Below are 26632 nucleotides of genomic sequence, written 5' to 3'. Positions count from 1 at the left end.
TGTTAATCCACACGAAACGTAGTTTGGGTGAATTTAACTATACTTTAGAAAAATCCACAAACCTCACAGCCATCTGTAAACTGCTGGGCGGGGTAAATTTAAGAATTATTTAAAAAGTATAAGCAGTCATACAGGCTGTACACTAATGGAATCATTCCTGTTAAAAGGCAGGGCGAGAAGGCTATGAGAAACTCTTTTGTGGGTTTGACTTCTAAAAAAAAAGTTTTTAATGGAAAACAGATGGTGCCCAGTGTCTTGTCAGTTAAAAAGAGCACAGCCAATGAGATCTCTCTTTGCTCTTTTTAAACCCTCCCATTTACTTTCTAGTTAAGTTTGGGTCAGAGGTAGAAGTTGATCTGGTCTGAAATTCCTGCATTTGGCTATAGAAATTAAGGAAAACATCACTGCAACTGTTTGTCTTCACTCCCCGGTGGCATTTTTAACGCCCCCATCTCTTTCATTCAGTAAATTTTATCCAGATCAATGCAACGTTTTTTGTTTTAATCTCGAAATTAAAATGTGGGACAAAGTTTTGACAGTTTTCTTCTTAAAGCTATCGTGGACTGTGTATATTGCATCTGCGATTCAAAGGACAGACCTTTTTCCCTATGGGACACAAAGTGGCGATTTGATTCTTCAAGAGGGGGACGATGAAACATCCGAAGTACTCACACTGAAGAAGCCCATGTTTTTTTACGAGGCACAGTTCAGCGAACTCTATGTAAGTCGGTACAGTTATTCATTCATTTTCCACTATTCCAGTATCGGGAGTAAAGTTTGTATTAAGGACTTTATGATAAGGGTCGGTATCTGCAAATCACTGGAAAAATGTCAATTGCAACGAATAACATTAATAAAATACACACTTTCTTTAGTAAGCAAGCTTTATCAGAATCTAAAGTATCTATAAAACACAGTGCTGGTTTTCTTTTTTTTTAACTGGTGCAGTAATGTTTAATGTTTGTTGTTTAGGTATGCATAGACTTTCTATGCTGTAAATTGCAAAGCTGGTTTTGAAGCAAATAATGTGAACTGAAAATAATGATTTCATTTCATTCCTTAAGAGGCTGTTCAACCAAGACGGCAACGATATTCGTAATCTCATTTACAATAAAGCAAAATGTACCCGTGTGAAACTATTCTGCTACTACTACATAATGCTACAAAACTTAAATTTACTGTATATTAAATTTTGTATCAGAAATTAATCATTTTCAATATCTAAATGTTTAGTTCTGTTCAGAAGAGAAGCAAAGAGGCTCGTTTACATTAAGTGCTACTATGAACAGACTTTGCCAACCATTTCTCTTTCCTTGCACAATATATTGCATGCTAAAATAATTATTCATGTGCATTAGACACAATTCTCATGATTTAAGGGATTGGAGCTATGCCAAATGTCCAACTGAATAGTTACAATTAGACACCCTAAATGGCAGTGAAGTACTTAATTCTGTCATCTTCCAGTTGTTTTTCTTACGTTTGTAACCTCATCCTAAACTGGAAAAAAATCTCACAGTTTGTTTAAACTATCAAGCTGTGAGAACTAATTAGTTAACAACAGTGAGCAAGTCACTGAGCAGCTGAAGTTTCAGATTCCTTAACTGGAATAATGAGGAATAACGGGGAATATACAGAGACTAACAGGTCAAACCTTCCAGGAATACCAATACTATCTGAATAATACAGTATGGATCAGGAAACAAATGAACAAACACTAGATTAGTTACATTAGTTAATAATAGGTTAACTAGGTCAACAGAACTCCCCTATGCAATTTTCCTCAGAAACACAAAAAGCTTAACAAAACACAGAACAAATGTGTTAAAATAGGTACTTTGTTTGTCAAAATTAACATCTTGTTTGGCTGGCATTTGATCTCTTTTTTTAGGTGGCCACCAATGGAATCATCTCAGCTCAGGATCTACCCCGGGAGACACAGTATGTGGACGACGGCTTCCCCACAGACTTCCCAGTCATTGCACCCTTCCTGGCTGATATCGACACCAGCAAGGGGAAAGGAACAGTCTTTTACCGACTGGACGAGTCCCCCAGCGTCTTACTGCGGGCTGGAGAGGAGGTCAAGAGAGGGTTTCCAGACAGCAACTTCACACCCACCCACGCCGTTATCGCTACCTGGGAGAACGTAGGCCTTTACGAGGAGCTGACCCGTAACTCTGAGCCTTCCAACAGGGTATGGTCACCATGTTCATCAAGTTGCTCTTTTAGGCTTAGAATAAATATTTGCTCCACAAATACAGCGGCCAGATACCATACTGCTTGTTAAAACAACAAGGGTCAGGTGTATTGCCGAGAGAGAGAGGAGGCAGCAATATTTCGCTTAAAGGACGCATTAGGATACATCAGTCAGCCACATTAAAAAAGCTTCTCTCTTGCTCACAAACAGATTTAAAACAATCTGAATAGCCATCATGTAAGTAGAACTTCGCTAGTGAATCATCACTTCACTCCTTCTAATTGGCGTATTGTGTACATTCTGTATTGTGCATTGTGCATACAAAAATATCTGCATTTCAGTTTTACTAGACATCCTATAGAATTGTTTTTAGCATGGAAATGCCAAAATTCAGGTTTATGCTATATACATTTTTGAGCAGTACTGCTGTAGTATAATATTGCATTATTTAAGCATCAAGTCTTTGGGGAAAATAGTACTGAAAGAAAGTTCTGTGTTCTAGATAGAAACGTAGTGCACAGCTCCAGCCTGGTGCCCACTGCAAAAATGGAGTTCTGTTCTTAATCTGATTCTTTGAGACCTTCAAACATTAAAGACATTTCAACAAATTAGGGCACACAAGTCATATCTTATGAGTAAAAGTATGTCCAATAACTGAAAATCTCAGATTTATTGGAAAAAGTGCTAAAATACAGAAGGATAAACACAGTGTTCACACAGTAAGTAAGCACTTCTCTCGTTTTAAATGTCTGAGATTTATCCATGTGGGACATCTGTAACCCCACATTAAATACTTATTGAAGGTGTTGAGTTGACACAGGTGTTCCCAGGTCTGGTTGGGAAGATCTGAAATCACGCAGGTTTTCTATGTCATTAAATTGTCAAGAGCCCAGTGCCATGGTAAAAGGATAAATTGGTCAAATTAAACTTTAATTGGATCAATTTAGCACTTCTTTCAGGAAAATAACTTATAACTTAAACTTCCTGAATTGTGGGGCGTCACAAGAAAATGATTAGAGCAGAGTTAGTATGTGAGGAATGGGGAATGAATACACAAATGCATAAAAGAGAAAAAAAGTTTTTTGTGTAAAAGTGTTTTATGAGTAAGACTTTTAATCAACACAAGTTGTTACAGCTTTTCTATACAGTCTTAAAAATGGATTTTAGGGATGGTCATCATATGCTGGTTGAATGAACAAGAAAAAGGCTCACACTTGACTCCACAGCCAAAGTTTATTTGGTGTACCACCACATTTTATTAGCAGATTTGTCTCTACTATCTCTGTTGCATAGTTTCATAACTTCTTCATCACTTCCTGCTGCTGATAACATAACTTCCCCAACCACCCACCTTCCCACAGCTTCAAGGTAGAGATATTAGAGGGAGTTGGCAATTATACAAACTCTTTAAGATTAAACCAGCGGGTTTGTTTTTGCGTTTTTTCCAAAGCTAGCCTTCAACCTGCTGTGCTCCCGGTTTCAGAGGTACGCCATGCCATCAGACAACTTGCAAAAACTGTCAACCTCAGCCAGAGCCATCTGTTCCCAGCCACGTGTGGGTGCCTAATTGTTTAGAATAACATCTTTAAGCAATCTTGTTTATAGACGTGCTTGAACATTGCTCGGAGGCAGTGTGGTTTTCTGATGAGAGCTCGGGTTCAGATCTGTGGAATTTGACGTGCGGTTTTCTATCCAGTCCTGGCCAGATGCTGCTCTCCCGCTGGGGGGCAACAATATGGAGGGGTTTCCACTGGAGGAGAGGCAACACAAATTGAGTCTCTCTTTGAGGAAAAGAGAGCCATTTGCACAAGCATCCGATGTCAAATCAACTATTGCAAAAGTCATTCTCCCTAAACTTGTTCAAAATTACAATGAAGGCCGCCTGTTTGAGTGGCTATGGTGACCCTTCTGTTAACCTCTAGATAAAAGAAGATAAAAATCCATTAACAACAAAGTTTCAGCTGTTAGACCTACACACCAGACCAGTAAAAAAACTGAAAAACAAAACATATCACTTCAGAAAATATTCACTATCTAGGTTCAGTTCTGAATATACCCAAGATCTTTTCTGTTTAAATGAGGTTTGATAACCTGTAGGTGGGGAACACAATCTGCAATGAGGGAACTTAGTGTACATGCTGAAATGCTGTAATCTAGAATGCAGTTAACAGGAGACTCTATGTCACCATTACTCTTACTTCTAAGTAACTGCATAAACTTCATCTGCAGTGCTCCTTTACATTTTGTAGAATATTTGAAATCAAATTATTTTAGTTGCATAAACTTACATCTGTTACCATTCAGCAAATTCCTAAGAAATGCTGTTAAGACGATTTCTTATTACCTGTGAAGATAATCTGCATTTTGATTAATTTCTGGTTTTTCTGTGATAAATAGTCATAATCTGAGGCGCATGCTCCCATTTACTTACAAATCGATGTGTGGTTACGATTGTGATCTTTAGGGCTTGAATTTTCATTATTCTGGTATTATTTTAAGAGTCAACTGCTTGACTATGAAATGTACAACATCTACTTCCAATACTTCAGGGCCATTCAGCTTCAAAATAGTTCTCTCTATTATCATGACTTCTATAGTTAACATGGCTTCAAATGTAACTTACTGTATATGTTGACGTGTGGTTTCCCATGTTTAGGTGAACACTTTCCAGGCAGTGCTTGCATATGATGAGACCAACACGTATGCACTGTTCCTCTACCCTGAGGATGGGCTCCAGTTCTTTGGCACCCGTCCCAAAGAGTCTTACAATGTCCATCTGGAGCTGCCTGCCCGTGTGGGCTTCAGCAGGGGAGAGATTCCCTACCTGATATTCTCACGCACCGAGGGGCCTTACTACAGTGTCACCAGCACAGAGCAGACTGTCAAGGACCTTTATCAGTAAGTAAACGGGTTTGGAACCAGCAGAAGCATATTGGCAAAGATAGACACAAATCTTCAAAGGCCACATTTTCATCAAAAGCAGAATTGTTTTGAGGCTCCTTTTTAACTTTTTAGTTTGTGGAAAGAATTAAAATGATAAATTAAGTACAGTAAAATCCTTGCTATCTGGCCTTTAGTTGCTGGAATGCTCTGCTGACTGGCATTTTCTCCATAAGCCAATATTAAATAGTTTTTACTATCTGGGAAATACAAAATATTTGGAAAATGTCCAGTTCTACCCTTAATTTCAAATTGCATCTTCTGTTGCTCTCAATATTTTTCAGCGCGCTTGAATTACACTTTAATTTTTAGTGTACTGTTCAGTATGCTGTAATAATAACATTGTAATAGTGTATTTTTGTATTTTTTACAGTACTGAAATAATAATGACAATAAAAGCTATTAGTGTGAATGTACTATAATAAGAATTTTTTACTTGCATACATTTTGGCTTATGTATGGTTGTGTGAAAGGTTAGTAATATTGATTATGTGATAATGCATTTAAATCTTGACTGACCTGCAGATTTGACTGTCTTGCACCCTAACTTCCCCATAGAATCTGAATAGTAAAGCTTTTACTGTTGATTGAATTTTCTTTTGTGCTGTTTGGACAGTTGTGGGCTTTCACTCTGTGGTTTAATTTCTAGTGTCATATTACTTTTATTGTTCACAGCAGACGTGTTCTTGGTGGAACTGCTTGCCCGCATACTGTACATGATCTCAATGCTGTTTCTTTCCGATTCTGCAGGGTGGGAAACTCAGGTGTTCCAGGGCTTTGGCTCTTCCACATGGGGAGCAGTTTCACCCTGCGTAATGTTGTGCCTGCAGTGGCTGGGGGAGTTCATGCCGAGCGTGGCCCTGTGGCCCCAGCTCTGGAGAGTGCCTCCAATGGTCCCCTGCAGCCTGAGCCAGACTATCCTGAAGAGGATTACCCTGAGGAGGACTATGAAGGTGAAACAAACCTTGAGTATCCAACCACAGACCTTCCTGACCTGGCTTCGAAAGAGCCGACAGCCCTTCTTCCCTCCTATCCCGGGACCCAAGAGCCGCCCCCTTACTCCGTGGCCGAAAACGGGCCTGACTCGGAGCTCGACCGTCTATATCCAGAGGCCTCAAACACCGACCTTCAAACAGAGCCCCCTCGGATGGAAGTCCCTGCCACCCAAGCGTCCCTGTCTAGAGCTTCCGGTCCCAGGGCAAACCCCCAGCTCAGAAATCTTCCCTCTGAAGACAGCAAGGCGCCTGAGCCGTCCACCTCCCAGCCTGCCCCCGCTGAGCTGGACTTGCTGTCAGTCTATCCCGTTGGTGAAGTGGTCCCTATCCTGGAGAGCACACCCCCTCACAACCCAGGCGGACACGTCGTCAGTGTGGATGAAGTTGTGAACTTTGACAGTGGGGGTAAGGCCTTTCCTTTGACATTTTTACAGTGCTGTTGGGTCCTCTTCTGTGGCTCCCCAGGACCTCTGGTAACTTCTGAGTGTGACTGGGATTCCTTGAACCGATTCTGCACTCTCTTGCCTGAGTGGGTTTCAGTTGAACGGGGGGTAATCTGTATCTCGTTGAGTGCTTGTGAGCTTGTTGAGTTGTTCAGCAATAGTTGCATTCCTCCTCTTGTTGACGGTATTTCTTCTCTGGGCACAGCAGGACTTTTGAATGGTACTGTACATGGCCCTGACAGTACACCATTCAGAATAAAGCATGCACAAAGGCCATAGTAATAAAGCTGGATTGATTTACAACTAGCAATTCCAATTTGGGAGGTTATTAAAAGATCAATAATTGGGTACTCTAAATTTATAAATAAAAATCCTGGGAATCACAGATTTTAATACAATGACTTGTGTCTCCTTTTACAGATCCTAAATAACACTGTTCTGGCAAAGTCTGTCTTGCATAAATATTAATTTAGATTCTTTATTTTATCCAAATTTAAAATGGTTGTTTGTGAATCACAAACTAAAATGCATATTTTTAGAATTTTTGAGCAGAAACCCAATGACAAGGAGGTGTATTCTAAATTTAGACAAGGATGAGATACTTAATCCCCTGTTTAATTACTCAAGCAGCCCTGTGCTCGGAAGTGGCTAATAAAATGTCTAACTTCGCAGACCAAGGTCTGTCTCTCTGTGAAGTGGGAAACATTGCACGGTTCCCAATGCCTACACAGTGTTACTCTAATGAATATGTCTGGAGTTTTTTATGTTGATTGTTTGAAAGAAGGAGTCTGTGTTTTATGTTGGTCTTTGGTCTGCTTTACTGTAGAGGGGAGAAAACATGGGCAGCCAGGAAGTTTAAAATGATTGTAAACAGAGTGGAGGCACACACAGGGAAATGCTTATAGTCATCAGGAAATGTAATATCCAGACATGGAGTCACAGTGCCAAGACAAAACAGATATCTAGAGGAATGCCATTTTTTCATATTTGGCCTCATAGTTAAATTCAAGAATTTTCAAATAATTGACATGCCTTTTGTAATGAAATTTGAAAATCTGTATTCCAATGGCTACAGAGCAATATACTGTATTTGAATCCCGATGATGACTGCATTGTCCACTGTCTATGGGGATATATTGTAGCGGGGCAGTATTACCAATATGGAAATATGATTATCTGTCTCGCTAATAGAAATCATTTTGCTTTCTGGGCAAGTCTTCTATTTGCGCAAGTTTCAATGTATTGTCAAGTGGGCGCTTTCGGGAGCAATCAGGAATGGAATGAGAAACAGACAGAAGAAGCAAAGTGCATGCAGTTAGAAAAAAATATTAATGTTAGTAAATAATAAAACAAGACTGACTTAGTAGCTCAAAAATCTTAATAAAATAACCTCTTAATAGTCCCTTTTGGATCTAATATCTGAGTGGTAGGATCCCAGTATTCACAGCTAGTGTGTGATAAGAGTCCAGACACTGTGTGAAGTCATAAATGCCCTGAGTGCAGGTGGTCCCTGATGTATCGTATATCAGGGCAAAGGGACTAGAAAGTAGAAACTTAAATATGCGACTTAATGTAGGGGCCCTTTTCCAATAGGAATCATCGAAATAGAGTGGGGTTAGGGACCATGAGACAGACTAGGTGTGTGTTTCACACGTACAGTAGCTACCCAAATACAGTAGAGTGCATTACTGTATGTGTACATTTCTTAACCATTTTTACTCTTATCACTCACTTTTATCTTGACTTCCCAATCTCTTTAATGTACCAACATTTCAAGCCAATATTTTAAACAAACTTATCTTAACCAAACACTTGTTTATATAATATTATCTTGAGATATGGCTTAATATTGTAGGATTATTAATAGTACTACTGTATGCTGCTTACATTCAACCCTTGCACTATTATTTGCACTGTGCCTGTAGCTCATTGTTCCACAGATTAAATATGATTATAAGTCATCCTTGCTCATGTTCACCACCAGCTGTGCAAAATGCAAGATGCAAGACTTAAAAAAAAAAATGAAAGTCACCAAATCAAAAATGATATACTCAAGTGAGGGAAATTTTATGTACGTCCCCAACAACCTTTGAGGGGGGGAAAAGCATAGCAGGACGACTCATAACAAGGACCCCTCATGCTACTGAACACACATGCTTCTCTGCTATATAGTCTATAACCTGTGTCAGCTTCCAGAAGAGCCTAGGTCCTCACTTCAGTTTAGTCTCATGCGGGTGTTTATGTGGTTACATGTAAAGTGCTTTCTAGCTTTTTTTTTATTGATGTTTATGTAATTTAGATAATAAATATTAAGAGGCTTCCAGAAAGATCCAATATTAAGAATTAAGGTCTGTCAATTTTTCATTTAACTTACACACAACACTCTAGCACGGAGTGACTTAAAAACAAACCAAAACATTCCATTACTGAAAAACAATAACGTCAGTTCTTATCAAAGTTTGTATCGTGGCTTTTTTCAAGAAACGGTTAAATGAGATTCTTTGATCGATCAGTTTCTTCAACCAAAGAAACTAGATTGACTGAATCGACTCTTCTCGTTTATAAAATTTTCTATGTACTTATTATGTAGAGCTGTGCACAAAAATGCAAATATTTTGCAAAAAAACATGACGACAGTTGTGCTGTGACTTATTTGTCCTAGGATGTACAGTTTCAGAAATTGTAAAAGTTATCTAGTTAAGTTTGTTTATTTTCTGTTATCATGTCATGGCCTGTATTCTAAAAAGGCTATAAATAGCCCTGTCAAATGCATTGTCATTAGTTTGACACACGGTGTGCCTTTTCTGAAATACCATGCTCTTTCTACCCTCTCTCTGCAGTAATTGAGTACAGCACTGAAAACAAGGAAACCTGTTCTAAATTTCAGCAGCATTGCTCCCAGTATGGATATTGCACTGATTACTCATCGGGATTCTGCTGCCACTGTCAGTCTGGTTACTATGGAAATGGAAGACACTGTTTGCCCAATGGTAAGTACTGGCAATACCATAAGAAAGTTTTGTGGCCAAAGCATCTGTACCTAAGATGAATATGAATCTGCATAATGAGTCATGAGTCTGGATTTTAATGACTCAATGTTCCTTTTGGATTAAAAATGTGTGTTTTCCTGTTGAATGAAAATTCTTAGACATTGACTTAGAAATTGAAATCAATGTTGCTCCCTAAGACCTTGAAACTACAACTGCATTTTAGTCCTCACGTTTTCTACTAGTTTCATTATTTCATGCACAATATTGTAAATGAACCTATAATGAACATTCTAAGGATTGTTTTTTTTTGCCTGTTTGCTTGGAAAAATGGTGCTTTATAAAAACAAGTTGCATAGTGCTATGTATTTATCTGCTGTATTCTGTTTCTTAGACATGTTTTGCTCTTTTCTATAGAGTAAGCCTTCAGTAAAACACATTTATTTTAGGAGAAGACTTTCAAAGATCATAGCCGACACATCTGTGTGGAATAGTTCATAAGCTAGATAGTAGATGGTGTTGGAATGACACAAAAGAGAATATTCTTCAATAAGAACATTTCAATTTTAATTACATTTATAAATATATAAAGTAATATTATTTTAAAATAAAAAGGAAAAAAATCCTATTGAACCCCATATCTTCTGTCCCCTATCTCTGTATGTCCTACTTTCTTTATTCATGTTAACCCACTATATTTTTAAAAAATACTGTTTGCAGCAGGATTTTATTGCAGTCTGGACAGCTTTACATTTTTTAATATCTTTCAGTCTTAAGTCAGCGCTCAGACAGATGAGCTGCTGCAAATTGAGCACACTCAGGCTTCATTCCAGCCTGGCAGGCAATGAAGAACGTCATCGTGTTGGTGGTCTACAGTTATTTCCTGCCAAATCAACACTTTTGACGTTGTGATGCTTTTTTAAAACAAGCCTTTCATACTGACACTGCACTGGATTCTTGAGGACTCAAACAGAACTGCTTCATGTGGCACACATTTCCTTGTTCACAGACTGAACTAATATCCTAACATCTTCCTGCTGTCTTTTTACTGTTCCTCACATAAACAACACCGGGAACATGTCTTGGCATTAATGTCTTATGTGGTAGAGCTATATACTTAAGAAAAATGTAAGGTTTGTGGTAAATTTGCCCTTGTTGCTGTTGAACAACTGTTTTTTTTTATGTTAACGCACAAGGTTCTTCTCAGATCTAAGCCATGTCATTCTTATAATTTCAGTCATTCCAAAGGAAAAACATTTGTCAAAATTTTGAATAACAGCAACCCGGGAGCTTAACTTATCATTTCAGGGAGAATGCAGGACATGAATAAGTAAAAAAAACAAACAGCTCTTTTGAAGACAATACATTTGCAATTGGAAAGGACTGCAGATTTGAAAAAGATGAATTATGAATTTGCATTTCTTACATTTTTGTTAGCTTTGTTTGTAGTGGCAAGGAAAATCCTATGCTTGTTAATGACTACAGCATTACTTTGTACTTTCTGAGTCTGTACTTCTGTATACCCCACTTCTGCCTTCCAGCCTGTTAACATTTGCTGAAATGGCTGACATGGTGATGATAATGATCAAAAACTGATCAGCCAATGGTGAAACGGTTGTTGAACTTTGAAAGTCAAGAACTCTCAGGCCCTGCGTTTCTTTTGTCTGCCCGATTGTTTTAACTAGGGGTGTTGTTCTGTGTCCTGCAGGAGCCCCTCAGCGTGTGAATGGCAGGGTGAGTGGCCAGGTGTCAGTTGGTGGCACTCCAGTGGATCTGAGCAGTGTGGATTTGCATGCCTATGTGGTTGTGAGTGACGGGCGTGCCTACACTGCCATCAGCCAGATCCCAGAGCCTGCTGGCTGGGCACTGATGCCTCTCTCGACCATCGGGGGGCTTTTTGGCTGGCTCTTTGCCCTGGAGCTACAGGGCAGTGAAAATGGCTTCAGTGTCACAGGTATAAGTATAGGACCTGAGGAAAGGCTGACTGTGATATCTCTTTTCTGTAATGATGCTATTATCTTAATTTCACTGGGTTTGTCGGTTTTCTCCCCCATTCCAAAGAAACCCTGGCTAAATTAATCTGAATTGTGCCCTGTGATGGAGTGTGATCCCAGCTGGTATCACATCTAGCTTCTGGGATAGACTACAGACTAGTGCCTCACCAGGAAGCTTTCTGGGAATGTATGAAGAGTATCATCTACTGTAATTATCTACATTTTACATAGTCATCAACTTTTCATATTTTTTTTTCTTCTTAGACAAAACTATCATTAAAACAGGCATCATGTGAGCTCATTTTAACAAGTTATTTGAAAAGCTTTGGTGTGTCTTCGTTTCCCAGAGGACTCTCTGCAATATAGCACTCCTGTGACAGTGAGCAGAGAGGAGCTGAGCAGGCAGTCTCGCCTGCTGCTGGCCTCATCAGTGGCAGCCTCTTGAGATTCCTGAGCCCCCAGCCTGACCTTGCATCCTGTTGAAAAGACAGCCAGTCAAAGTTGTCATATCTGTAAATTAGCAGCAAGAGGTCTGCCTTTAAACAGTATCTCTATGGACAAAATCCCCTTTAGAGAAATTGTGCAGGTGAATCTGCCAAAATTGATCACATGATAGAACTGCTGTGTGCCCTTTCCCACAGGAGCTGAGTTTACACGCTATGCTGAAGTGACTTTCTACCCTGGCAATCAGCGTCTCAGTATTGTCCAGACGGCCCAGGGGCTGGACTCCCATAACTACCTCACCGTGGACACTCGTATCAATGGGGAAATACCCTTTGTTCCTCCTGGTGCTACTGTACAGATTGAACCTTTCAAGGAGACTTACCACTACCACCCATCAGGTACAGTATTGTGTGTATGATGTTCACATGTACCACTGTCACGGGCATTTAAATACCAGGAACGTAATTCATGAGAACACTTCATAATGAAGTGATGTTTTATAACTTTCATTTGCTAGAAAAGTTTCAGAGCCAATTGTCCTTTTCAGTAACAACCTGGTCAAGAGCTAAGGATTGTGTCCTGCATTTAGAAATATCTGTCACAGTGGAATATTACTGACAACATCTTCACAAAATGAAAAGAAACCAAAAACCTAATTTAAATGGGTCATGGGATTATAAACAGTAGTACTGGGATGTAGCAAGTTACTGCAATATGAGGTGATAATCGAAGTAGAGAACTGCATATTAAGAAGTATCATTGTTGAGACATGGGTCCTTTATGTAAAGAAGACCAGGTAATCATGGAGAAATGTCTTCTGAAGTGTGTACTGAAAGGTGCTCCAGATACAAGCCTTATTGCTGAATTGTACTTATTGTGCTTATTGTGACTTGTCAGGGCTCTCAGGAATGCACTTTGAGGCCATTTCATAAATAACCCCATAGTCAAAGGTATGGAGGACCAAGCCAAAAGTATACCCTGTAGAATACTATGGTATGTGTCAAGAATTGTACATTTAGAAATGCAGATTACTAGAACTACCTGCACTTCATTTAAGGGATTGTCTTAAATTTAATCAGTGTAGCCTTGCACAGAATGTTTCCTGTTTACACAGAAGTATATCTCATCTGGCGCTGTTATCTCTAAAAAACCTAAAAGTTTCTTTTATCATTTAGAGATGAGAATCAGTGATTTAGCTACAGGGATAAACTCAAAATAAATCTTTAGTGTCTGTTACTGTGTCTGCTTGGGTATTGTTTTTCATTTTAGAGGAAAAGATCGGATGTTGATGTGCTTTAAAGCAGGTTTAATTGCATGTCCGGGCGGATAGCACCAGGAAATATGATCACATTTAACTCTTGAAGTGCACTATGGTGTCCACAGTTGGGCAACAGGAGAGCAGATAAAATAAGATAAAATCTTCAGATCATCAATAATCTTCAAGGCCTTTGGTATTTATTTTGTACCAGCTTTCTAATGATTAAGAACTGTAATTTTTAATATTACTTTAAAAAACTCATGTATAATAGTTCTTGGTAACCAGGAAGTTCTAAACCTCATTATTAAAGAACCACCTACCTCCACGTGTTTCAGCTTTATATTCTTAGGTACAATTTCACATTCTTAATGTTTGCACTGAGTTGTTTATGTAGGAAAATATTCTTGCTTGCATGAGGATGTCTTGCAGCTGAACCCGATTATATGACTTACAGTAACTTCTGGTTGCCTGAAGGAATCGTGAGGCTAGCGACTGGAATCAGACACTCCAGAACCATTCCCTGCCCTTCGCGTGTGGCAAATGAGGCCGTGAGCGCTTGGTAATTGTTTTCTCTGTCTCTGTTCTCTGCCCAGTGGTGACATCCTCCTCTGTGCGCCAGTACAAGGTGATGTCCTTGGAGCAGGGGTCCGAGACGTTCTCCTACCAGCTGCGTCAGAACGTGACTTACCGGGACTGTCGGCACGGCCCTCAGGGTGGCCCGGCAATGAGGCAGCTCTCGGTGGAGCGCGTCTTCATCATGTACACCAAGGAGGAGCACACCCTCAGATTTGCCGTCACAAGCCAGATCGGGCCCTTCGGAGGTAGGCTGTCCCCGTGAGGGTCCCCACCCAGTGTGTCAGCGCTGATCAGCAGTGTGTAGCCTAGAGCTGTGTTCGTAAATAGTTGAGCCAGTGATTACTGAGATATGGTAGCAATTATAGATGATGTGGCATCAGCTACAGAGCAGAGTTTGTGGCCTTGGTTTAACATCCCAGTTGAAAGAAGTTTGCATCAGCGAGTGTTGGCTGCAAGCGAACAAGTAAGTTCCACACAGAAAAGTAGAAAAAACACCACATTTTAGCTGTTGAGCCTACACCTGAGGAAGTCAGGTCAAAATTTTGTTTTTCTTTTCTACTTTTCAGTCTGGGAATAACGTTTCTTTGTTCCAACCCAGTTCATATATCATTTTTAGCTCCTTGTGTGAGTCTGCAACAGTTTGTTACAGCAGTTTGCTACACCTAACCTCTTGTTCTGTAACAGTGGGATCACGAAGCAGTCTGTGTCGAAACATTTATTTTTGTTGTGTCTCTTAATGCATAATTATTCTTTATTGATGAGTCTGCAACCTGGTTGTGAAAAGTAGCACTGTATTGCAAGGGGCATAGAGCTGTGCATGTCTGTGACAGCTTTGGCATAGAATCTTTCTAGGATTTAATCTCTTCAGGATGACAGACAATGGGTGTAACAAGCCTTTCTTTTAACTTATATTCATACAACATACAACCTTACCCACACATTACCTGCTCTTCCAGGTATATTCTGAAGGTTAGGTTTTTGATTTTGGTAAATGTATGCTTTTAAATATCCCAATTTAACATCATTGTGAAAGCGCAGTAACAATTTTTGCTATTACTCCTTGAAGGTCTCTTTAAGAGCTTGTCAGTAAGTTGAATTACTGTAATATAAATCTTGTATTTGTAATATTGGCAACTTGATTTGTATGAAGGCACTAGGCAGTAAGGCCAAAGGGGGATGTGTTCCATGTCCCTAATGAATAACACAAGAAAGAAGGCCCTTACCAACATGAATTGGCAACTTGTCTCAGCCAGCTCCCCCCTTGCTTCATGTCTGGAATTGTTGCCTTATTAATGTGTTGAAAGCCTGAAATACCAAGGAATACAATCTCATTCACGTGGATGGAAATTTGTCAAGGGCAGCGCTTTGTTTTTTGCCTTGTTTAATATTCCTGACTGGGATTTTTATATTGAAGCCTCTTGACTCCTGTAAAAGTTACAGGAATAAACTGCATTAGGAGTCCTCTGTAAACGCTTTAAAACTCCCTGTGAAACATTCATGAGAGTTTCTAAATGATTAAGAACATTAAATGAGACGAGGCTTGTAAGGGCTCTGGACTGAATTCAAAAACACATAAAGGCAGTTGTAAGTGGATAAATATCACAATATATGAACTTACCACACACACAAAATTAAATTCATTTACTTCACTTCTACATTCTGTGTTAGCACTCAGCAGTTAAATGACTAAAACTGAGTAGAGGGAATTGATGTACCTTTAAGAGTAAACGTTTAGCACAGCTTCCTCCTGATCTGAATGGGGGACATCTCACTGACAATGGAGCCTGTTGGAGACCTATTGGAAGTACCCATTAGCGTTACCACTCACAGAACTGAGAGAGCTAACAGCATGTGAGATATGTCTATTTTAAGTTGCAGGCACAAGCAGGAAGGTGTCTGTTGTGTTAAAAAGTGTAGAATGTGCGTACAAATAAAATTAGGCAACATTGCCACTTAATCCCAGGGAACCGTTGACCTGAATACTTTTGCAGCAGTAAGGTCACTGCAGTAGGAAGGGGTTATTGTGCTCACCACTCTGAAACAATATCACATAGATGACAGATTTACTAGGAAGGCGGTAGAATAGCTGCCCAGTGATGTCATGGGAATGTAACAAAGCTGCTGGCAGCCCAGCCTATACCCCGACATGGGCTTCACTCTGTAAATGTGTTGCAGATGCCAGCTGCACACAGCCAGGGCTGCTCCTCACCAGCTGGGCTGCGGAGGTTGGGGATAGACAGGGTGTACGCTATTTTGCCTGCTGCACTATACAGCCCCTACACACACAAACACTTCTGTCTTTATAGAGGTAAACTTCACTTCCATGGCATATTTGGCATCGTGTTGCGATCAGCTCAGTTCCAGCTGAAGTCACGTCTTTTTTTCCCCCTTAATGTGATCAATGGGTTTTATCCAAATCAGTTTGAGGGGTGCATGTATAAAGTCTCCCCTTTTAATTAGAGGGCTTCATTTTATGTCTAGAAGGCTATTTAATACAATTTGACACTGGTTTAATCTTTCTGCAGAGTACTATTATGTTCCATTGGCCTTTTTGATGACAAGGTAATTTTTGTTTCTCTAAGTGCCACAAGTTTAACTTGTCTATTTTAGTGACTTTTTAGAATTGGGGTCTATTTTCTTTGAGAGAAAAATATAGACATTCTTTTACTTGCTTTTTATGAAACTGGCAGAGCTCTTGCTTATCCATCTTAATCAATATGAGACCCTTTTAAGGTAAATGTTCACACTTCAAACATTCAGCCCCAGTCAAAGCATAAATTTCTCCTGTATGGTCTTTCATACAGTATGGAGGTGACAGGGTCTTTTGCCAGAAAAAATGAGAGGTATTCATTTTGTAGTAGTGTAGTTAAAAAAGCTAGTAAATAAGAAGACTCGTTTTTGACATACTGTACCAGACAGCTCATATTTATAACTAATCTGATGATGTGAGATGTAGAAAGCAAGTTATTTCAGTTAGGATATTATTGATCAGTGATGGGCTTTACTGGGAAAAGATTTTGGTTAAGTGACTAAAATAACAGGTACCCTGTTTTGCAATGTTTTAAATGTCAGGTATTCCTGAAACTACATTTAATGTAAGGATACAGTTGTATTTTTCAGATGGGACAATGTGATCATTAATTTCACTAATGTATTTATATACTGAGTACTTTGAACAATGTGATTAGCCACATTAAAGTTCTAAGTATATAAATACATTAGTGAAATTACATACACAGTGAAGTGAGTTGAATTATTATAACATTTTTGACTCATTCCTGTAGTTTAGTAAAGGCTTAAAACTAATTCTTGTGGTAAATGTTGTCTAGATTATGTAGATATATTTTTTTTCTTGACTACGTAGAAGTGTTAATTGTGATTGTTGGATCTTCTCTGTCCTTAAATGTGTCCAAATGTTTAGGGGACAATTATGTTTTTTGAGAAAAAGAATGTTTTTTAAAGGAAGGTCAAAAGAAGGCCTTGTACTCAAGAATGTCTTGTGCTGTTCAAGACAATATTGTCCTGGTGTGTTCCTGTGCAATTGTGAAAAGGAAATTAAGCCCCTTTTTAATGAGCCATGTTTTTTTCAAGGTGTGAAGGTCTAGCACTCAATATTTTATCAGCCAATGGGTGTTTAAAGCTTGTTGGGTCCTCCTACACTGTGTGGCACATTGTTCTGTGGAGCTGTGAACAAAGCCCTGTGTTTCCACCTCCTAACCTCTCCGGAGCTGTTTGCTGACTCGTTGGCCCCCCTGCTTGTCTAATTGTCCTGAATGTAAAGTAAAGGGAGCGCTCCCTCCCTGCTTTACAACACACTGTTTTGCCTTCCTTTTTCATCTTCTTAGTACATCTTCCCACAGCCCCCTCCCCCCTGCCTCTCTCAAAACCACTCACACAAGCACAAAGTCACTTTAAAGGGACTTGTCTCTTGCACTTCAAACAAAAGTTCTCCTGCATTTGATAATTGGGTAAATTGGTTCATGGCCTTAGGCTAGGAAGTCAAACTGTTTAATGTGTGCGATAGAGGCGTCTGAGTTGGGAGGGGGGGTGATGGGGGGTGTGGACCCTTGTGTTCATTAAAGGAGAAGAAGCCTTTTGATAAATCTCTGAAGCCCCAGGGAGCATTTGTTGAAAGTACAACTAGGCCATTCTTCCATTCTTGTCCCCTTCCCAATAAGAGCTAAAGCTAGAGAGACTCCTGTCAGGAGTAATTGTTTTTTATCTGTTAGTATCTTCCCCCTGGGGTGATGCAACCCCAGGCAGTATCAAGGCACTTCTTTACTGTGGTGTGAGGTCTTGAATTTTAAAGCCACTTCAACTCTGTTTACATGGAGGTTAAGTGCTTTGACCCCAGGATGCAAAATGACAGACCACTTGAGACATCATTCCTTTGCAGAAACTCCCTTTGGTTCACTAAAATTTGAACCTGTGCGTGAACAATTTAACCCAGTGCCTGAACATTTTATTTTCTGCTGTCCGAGATCATTAATAGCTAAAGGCCGTAGTTTCTAATCCAGATTGCACCCTCTTTCTTTTTTTCCCCAATGCTTTTTGGAGTAAAACTCTTTAGATATGTCACTTTTAGGAAAAAAAAACCTGTTTACACAGATACCTTAGCCCACTCTCAACCAGTCATATCTTAGACAAAAGCCCCAATGAGTCAGAGGAGTCTTTCGACAACGGAGGTCTTCAGCCAGAGACACGTGAAACCCAGGTCCTGTCATCACTGAGAAAATTAAAGATGCCTTGTCCTTCTTTGTTTAAGGAGCGCTAACCTCAGTGTGTCTGAATTAGTCCCAGAACAAGTGGTTCCCATCCTGGTATCCTTTAGAGATGTGTCTTTTGTCACATTGTTGTGTGAGGATAGTGTCAGAAGATAAGGAACCTCTGTGGTGTGTTGCTGTGGTATAAATCAGGACATTTTAAAATATGTATATGCCGAGAGGCGTTAAAATGCAGCAAATGCTATCGGTTCCAATACATATTGGCTGTGTTTTTAATGCCTTTTAGTATATATTAAGTTAGAAAACTTTAGAGACTAGTTTGCTTTCTCTTCCTTTTGTCTTATTACCTAATAAGGTATGTAATTTGTCTTGACAGTGGAACCTACACCTGTCAATCCCTGCTATAAGGGAACTCATGAATGCGATACAAGTGCCCAGTGCCTACCGGGTGAGGGGACTCAGTACCAGTGCCAGTGTGCCACCGGATACAGAGGAGATGGACGCAACTGCTTCGGTATATAGATTTGTTTTTTGACTGCAAGTGTGAAACTTCATGTTGTTATCTGGATTCAGCATGATGTGATAAACCGATAACGTGAGCTGCTTACGTTGAAGGTTTGCGTGCATGAGCTGAACAGACCTTTGCAGACAAAAAGTGAAATATTGATCTTGTCTAAAATGCAGTCCTTGAGTCTGTTAGACATCAAAAACAAAATCTGCTGGATTGCTTTCAACATCTGGCTTCCTCTTCATTCTCATGAAAACATGAGAGTACAACGTACACATGTAAGGAATCAAGTGATATAGAGCATCAGGTTATTCTGAATTACATTATAGCTGAAGAGAATCGTGTCTTTTCTTGGGTTTGGTTGTCTGGGTATTGGCTCAGTTTTTTCTGCTGATAAATTCTCCGAGCTGCTTAGTCATTTTATGTTTCATAAGCACACTGAACTTCATCTGTGTCAAAATACATTGTTCTTTCTTTTGCATCTTGGACTAATAGTCAATAAAAGCAATGGAGTATTTTAACACCTCTTTGAGTAAGATAAAATATTTGGTTACCAATGTAAACCAAAGGGGTCAGAGGTAAAATACTTCTCTTCAAAATTAGTTACTTCAAAAATACTTGCATTTAAAACCTGATAGCCTCCTGTAAGGAGACATTGTTTTGTATCCTGAGAGAAAGTGATCTTATTTTAAAACTCATCTGTGTGGAAAATGATGGAGGATGGGGGGTGTTTTTGAATTTTTAGGAAAGCCAGTGTGGTCTAGTATTGGGGCTAAGGCTAAGGACAAAACCACTTATAAGTAACATGCTAGCAGCTGTGAAAGCTCTACTCTCAGGTGAGAGGACACCTGTGGTTGCTGTTTCTGAAGAAAGATGATCTTAGAGGTTTAGCACCTCATTACTAGAGTCTCTCTTTCCAATCAGTTCTTACCTTCTATAAAGCTGATCCTCACCCACTGTTTTCACCTTCAACCAGGCTTGTAATTGGACCAGCTGCTCATTCACAACCCAGCCTGCTGAGAAATCTGGAACTGATTTGCTGATTTCCAAAACTATTACCAGGGCTTGACACTGTGTAATTTCATCACCTGCTCAGGGCCTGGGGCAGGTTCCCAGGGGTATCAGACTCTGTTACTACAGCAAACAGAGCCAGTGTCCCTGTGCAGAATGTGCAAAATCATTTTCTATTAGCATTGTCACCCAAAGATATGCAGTCCATGCTTTAGTTTTTTATTATTGGATAGAAATACAGACATTTGACCAAACAGAAAATGATTAATGTCCCTCACGTTTTGAATTCCCTCACTGTTTTTGGAATTTCTTTTGCTGTATTGAGTGTGTGAATTCTTCAGCCCCTCTTCTGAGGCCTAACTTGCTGTGCCCTAACCAGGCTGTCCTTCTCTCTCTCTCCTTTGGCAGATATTAACGAGTGCACAGAAGGCCTCAGTAGCTGTGGCGCTCACTCTGTGTGCATCAATCTGCAGGGAAGCCACCGCTGTGAGTGCCAGAATGGTTATGAGTTTGGATTCGACAAACGCACCTGCATTGGTAAGGACACAAAGCGGCCTAAATGCATGTCAAATCACCTCCGCCACAAACTAGACCATGAAAAACCCCAATCGCAGAGGTTCTTAGCATTCAGAGAGTTGCTGCTGTGACACAAACACTAGTATGGTAGCCTGTATAGCTTGGTAGTTCACTTCATGATAATGAGCATTTTATGAGAGTCTGTCAAATGCCTACTATTGTGAAGTTTTTTGAGGAATGTTGAAAATGTGTGCCACATGATTTCCAATATCAATATACTGACCTCTTCCTACTTTGCACATATTTAAATAATACTGTTAATGCCTAAGAACAGAAAAGGCCTGCACAGTGCAGATATATTCCTGTACTACACTTATGTGTGTTCCGAACAGCCTCCCATACGTACACCAGAGTATACTGGATTGGAGCTGGGCGTGCTTTTGTTAGGGTGTGACTGATATGACCCGCATTTGACCTGAAGGATCAACAGAAAGGACTGTTAATGAAACACAGGAATTGTTTTGTCAGAAATTGAGATCATTCAGTAAGATCTTGAGAAGCAGTTTTCTTAATGTTTGTAATGTGGTCACTGATTCATTTCAGCATGACTGAAGCTGACTGTTACACCAAGCACTATAGAGCCTTGATATACCTTGAATTATTAACAAACGTAATAGTCAGTTTCCAAAAGCTGGAAAAAAAATTTCAGATAAATTATTAATTGTGGTTCCACACAGTTTACGTCTGGGATGAAAGTTTCTCATTGTTTCCCAACAGTCTAGTTTTGTTAAATTGAATTTACCAGAGATGTTAGGTCTTCCTCTTCACAGCCTGGGAAACAATGGCTCGAATGTCTGCAGAAGGAAAATGTGTGTGGGAGAGAGAGTGGGCACTGGGTGAAATGGAGAGGTCAGACCAGCACCGTATGACACTGGGCAAGAAAAGAGCCTGAAGTTTAACTCTTTTCTTCTTTTTGCAGAAGAGCCCTGTGTGATTAGTTTAAGTGTAATTAACCTAGCTGCCTCTCCTAAGTGGTTAGTGATAGTGGGACATTTTTTACACGTAAACATTCTACTTGTCCAGCTTCAGAGTTTCCTACAGGTTAACCCAGATCATTTTTCTTCTGTCACAGACATTGATGAGTGCAGGACTCAGCGGTGTCACCCCCATGCCATATGCTATAACACGCTGGGCTCCTATGAGTGCCAGTGTCTCTCGGGGTATGAGGGAGACGGGTTCCAGTGCATACTGCATCCTGGTAAGGTTTTTGGACGACACTGCTTATTTCACTGCCTCAGAGTGGGCGATGTATTTCTTTTTGAGTAAGCCCATGATTTATTAGTTTAGTCCTTGAAATGAACAAGACCAACAGGACAGCCTGGCAAAATGGCATATATATATAGTCACTGTCTTCAGCTGGAGAGTCTGTCTTGGAAACATGGTGTAACAGGTCCACATCCCAGCTGAGGGAATGTGAGATGTGAGCTCAATTAACCATTCTTTAGCTGACATTTAAACTGCACATTTTGAGCTCAAAGCTGAATTTCCTAGTACACATTAATGAAAAGCTTCCTTCATTAATACCAGGGTTTCCCAATCCTGGTTCAGGGGAAATGCACACCTGGTGGGTTTAGTTCTATGTGAGCATTCAATTAAATAATTGAATTAAATAAGATGAGTTAATTAAATAATTGAACCCTTTCATAGACCTGATAATAGGCTTGATTTGATTTAAGATCTCCAATCTTTGAGGAGAAAATAAGCTTGCACAGATTCCAACCAGACAATGTGTTGGTTTAGTTAAGGATTCATTAAGTAAACCTGTCACCTGCGGTGAAAACCAGTAGGTGTGTTGAACCTAGGATTGGGAATCCCTGACTTAATGCTCTAAGAATTCAAGAAAGAGATTTTTTTTCTCAGATCTTTTGTTTGTAAAAAAAATCAGTTGATAGATTTTCTGACATTTTCCCTTTTTACCTCAGAGAAGACACAAAACATTTTCAAACACCTGAAATACAAGTGCTTTGGCAGCTAGTTCCTCCACAGTATAATGATTTTCATCTGGGTGGCAGTGGAGTCGTGTTGTGTTTCGCTGATGCCCCCCACCCTGTCTCCCCACAGTGCGCCCCAAGACGCAGTGCGAGCAGCACAGGGACGGGCTGCAGGGAGGACTCGAGCCCCGGGGACACCGGCCCTCTGTGGGGACTTTTGTGCCCCAGTGCGACGAGGAGGGTAACTACCGGCCCCTGCAGTGCCACGGCTCCACGGGACACTGCTGGTGTGTGGACAGCAGCGGCCAGGAGAGGGTGGGGACGCGGACTCCGCCGGGGACACCTCCCGTCGACTGTATGACTGGTAAGAACACCTGCTCGTCTGAGCCAGTGTGTAATGTGAGGAATCCCCATGCCTGGGTAATGTGCTCCGATCACTCAACACTTGTTGTCTGAAGAAGCTTTGAATGCACAAGCAGCTTGTCAGCTTGTCCCGTGTTATAGCCTCCCCCTCCTCTGGTCTGAAAGAAGAGTGTTTATCCCTGTCAGTGCCTTTGAGGGCTTTGAAATCACTGAACAGGATGTTGATGCTCTGCCGTATGGTTTTGTAAGGAACTCAGATCTCTATATAAAAGAGCCTCACGTGCTTTCCATGCTAACTTAATGATATGATGAACTGTGATGGTTTTTGCACACATTAAACCACAGCAGATCTGTTATGACGAGACGCAAGTGGCAGTGAAATTAAGCCCTTAAGCTCTTCCTCTCTTGCTTAGGCGTAAATGTCTTAATAGTGATCAGCCATTAAGTTGTGAAGGACAATCGTTTCATCTTGACTGACAAAGCCCTCTGTTGGACATAAAGAGTACTGACAGCCCTGGAAAATCTGAGAAGTGGATTACTTCAGTGTCCTGCAGCTTTAAGTTCTTCTTATTGTTTGACTTTTGGTTTCAAGCTTAATAATCTATAACTTCATTTGTTCTCTCTGACTTTGTCTGGAAAAGGTTATTTGTCTGGAACAGACTGCAACTCCCTGATTAAATGAAATGTTCCATTTCCATAGCTGCCATGTGATATTTTAATTGGATTGAATTTCGTTTTTAAAATCAATTCCAAAAAACAATCTTATTTGACATTGAAAACAGAACTGAGACTGAAGAAAATAAAGAAACAGCATCCATTTATATAAACATTCCAATCCAAAGCAAAATATAGAATCGATTCTCTTGAACTTCTACAGTATGTACTTTATAGGGTTTCTTAGCTTTGATCTGTGGCATATTTACAAGAAACAAAATAGGTAGATCACCCACTGAAAGTCAGGCTCCGAAGTCTGAACTATTATTATATCTATTTAAAAAATAAAGACTGTTATAAGAATCCTGTTGGTTGAAGCAAGGATTTATAAATTGAACCAAACACTGTGCTTCATAGAAAATAAGTATAGACCTCTCATGTGTTGGTGATGTTAAGTGGTGTCTATGGACCAGTAGGTGCCTTCGGCCTTCTGATGAGAACTACTTGATCATAAAAGATCCCATGGTATCGCTTGTCAGTGAGGATTTCTCTCTTCTCTTGTCTGCTCTGTGGTGTAGTGGGACTGCTGTCCCTCACTCATGTGGGTGCTGCACTTCAGCAGTGGATAAAGTGGATCCCCTTCTATATGTAAAGTGTTTTGGGATTCTTTGGGTTGAAAAGTACGATATAAATGCGAGGGATTGATGTTATTAATGTGTATTTTGTGCCCTTGTTTTGTTTATTGATTTATGTGGTTTTGCTCCTCAATGAGTAATTGAGTAGACTTTTGTCCCAAAAGGGGAACAATTTTTTTATTTTTCTTTGTTCAACCAGAAATTGGAAGCTCAGTTATGCCAGGGTTATGCCGTAAAGCATAACTACTTAATGTGCTCCTGTGGTCATACTGTAGGGTACTGATCAGAGCAGTGGGAAAAAATAATCCTGTAATATTAGTACCATCAGTTCGTGTTTTGTCTCCGTCATGTCTTCCTCAGTGGGAAGTGGTTAAAGGGGTGAGGTGGGGAGATTGTGTCGGTCAGCTCAATTTGGACTGGCAAGTCAGCTGAAAGAGTGGCTGGTCAGTGCTGCTGTGGTGTGACCCGACTGTTACCCTGTGTGTCCCACAGCGACCTCTGAGCGCCCTAAGACACAGTGTGAGCAGCACAGGGACGGTTTGCTCAGCTCCCTCGCTGCCACGCCCATCAGGGGCGCCTTTGTGCCCCAGTGCGACGAGCGGGGCAGTTACCGGCCCCGGCAGTGCCACAGCTCTACGGGATACTGCTGGTGTGTGGACAGCAATGGGCAGGAGAGAGCCGGGACGAGGACTCCCCCAGGCACAGCACACCCTGACTGTGACCTGCCAGGTACAAATGAGCTTGCAATGAAATGAGGACAGAGGGGCTGGGAAAGAAGTTTAGGTGTCAACATTTTATATAGAGCAGCTCTGAGGGAGCATCTCATGTGCATTTATGTGCATTCAGTTACTTAACACAGACTTCCTGGAAATATGTTAATATGAGATTTTTCTCTTGGAAGATTTCCGAACATAAATCAATTATATTCCAGTGTAAAATAAGAACATATTATGATTGTACAGGAGCAGATAAAGGTTTCTTTCATGCTAAAAAGAAAAAGACACGACTGTGGAGCCTTCTTCAGGTGTGACCCAGCTACCTACTTGAACCTATGGTTGTACAGACTATTATATAAAGGCAAAATAGGAAGTAAAATCCAAATATGGGTTTAAAATAACTAATACTAATACCAAATGTTATACAAATAGTAAATGCTTATCAGCATTGGTGATTATCATTTAACAAAACAAGGTGTAGGAAATAAAAAGGGTGACAACGTTCATTAGCAGCTTCCTGATTAAACATTTTATTTACAGCCCAACATTTACACGAGATAGTTCACATTTTTCATCACTCTTAAATTATGTTGTTTCTTTTGAGTTGTTCCACTTGGTATGTTTTTAGATAAGGTTGGACGAACATCAGTTGTAGTTGAAGTAATAATACAGTAGGAGGGCTTGACTCTAATAAGCAGTTACTGACGGATTCTTCACAATTCTTCCTTTGCTTGAAGAGCCTAGTGCATACAACAAAGACCAAGGTGTGCTCTGCCAGACAGTTTGTCAACAAGCCTTAAAAATTTCAAACGTTAACCTTGATTTTTTTTTTGACTGAATCCTTTGTAAGGCAGTTGAAAATGTTGACCTTGCCTCTCACATCCCATTTTGTCCTTGGTCTTCACTCATTATTTGGTATTATTGCCATTTCTGGAGTTTTGTTATGACAATACAGTTTTCCAGTTTGATATGGAGCACATTGGTTTGAATAGTGAGATGTTACTTCTTTATACATTCTTTTACTTGTTTCAAGTAAATGTTTCCCTACAAAACTGTGAGTATGTCTGTACATGATGGTTCTGATTGGCTAGAATACAGTAGGTTGCCTATTCCATCTTTAGAGAAGGGCATCTCTTTATCAGCATCAGAATTGTATGGGATTTGTGATGGATCATAATTTCATTAATCAATACAAAAGGTAGTTTGTTAATGGAAAGAATGGTCATGTATTTCAGACTTTTTTGAAAAAGCAGAGCACTGTATTATCAAGGCTAGATTATTTGCAAGAAAAATTAAGGGAAAGGAGATTTTGACAACGTCTTTACACACAGATGGGCTTAATGTAGAAGGATACTAACACAAAACTTTTTAAAAAAGACAAGGGATTACTGTGAATTTAAACTGTGGGCCTCATGATTTCACTGGCTTTCAAGTGCTTAAAGGTTATTTCAGTCCAAAAACAGCTGGGCAGCAGTTTAACCTTGTGATCCATCATAAAACAGTATCCGTTTAAGGATTCTAGTAGAGAAGCAGTGATATTCTTGTTTGCTCATTAAACAAACAATGGACATTCAAAGGCTGTAATCAAGAACTAAACAAAAGATATTGTCTGAGAGGAGGCCTTGAGGAATTGAAAAACCACCTGTTTTTCTAATTCTTATAAAAACACATTCTCTGCCT

General features: G+C 40.0%; 1 protein-coding gene across 1 annotated transcript in view; it reads left to right on the top strand.

Moving 5' to 3' along the window:
* The window catches only part of nid2a (nidogen 2a (osteonidogen)), a 34296-nt gene that overhangs the window by 1395 nt on the left and 6269 nt on the right, over positions 1–26632 (top strand). The window contains exons 2-13 of the mRNA XM_088925196.1: positions 1892–2194; positions 4854–5095; positions 5888–6537; positions 9416–9565; positions 11271–11516; positions 12198–12398; positions 13852–14079; positions 18935–19072; positions 20486–20614; positions 21726–21851; positions 22715–22948; positions 24729–24965. Of these exons, the coding sequence (XP_088781322.1) occupies positions 1892–2194; positions 4854–5095; positions 5888–6537; positions 9416–9565; positions 11271–11516; positions 12198–12398; positions 13852–14079; positions 18935–19072; positions 20486–20614; positions 21726–21851; positions 22715–22948; positions 24729–24965 (2884 nt within the window). The remainder of the gene's footprint in view (positions 1–1891; positions 2195–4853; positions 5096–5887; positions 6538–9415; positions 9566–11270; positions 11517–12197; positions 12399–13851; positions 14080–18934; positions 19073–20485; positions 20615–21725; positions 21852–22714; positions 22949–24728; positions 24966–26632) is intronic.

The sequence above is a fragment of the Atractosteus spatula genome, chromosome 9, assembly GCF_055471065.1.
Source record: "Atractosteus spatula isolate fAtrSpa1 chromosome 9, fAtrSpa1.hap1, whole genome shotgun sequence".
NCBI classification, from domain to species: Eukaryota; Metazoa; Chordata; class Actinopteri; order Semionotiformes; family Lepisosteidae; genus Atractosteus; species Atractosteus spatula.
This window is presented reverse-complemented; position numbering and strand designations above follow the sequence as displayed.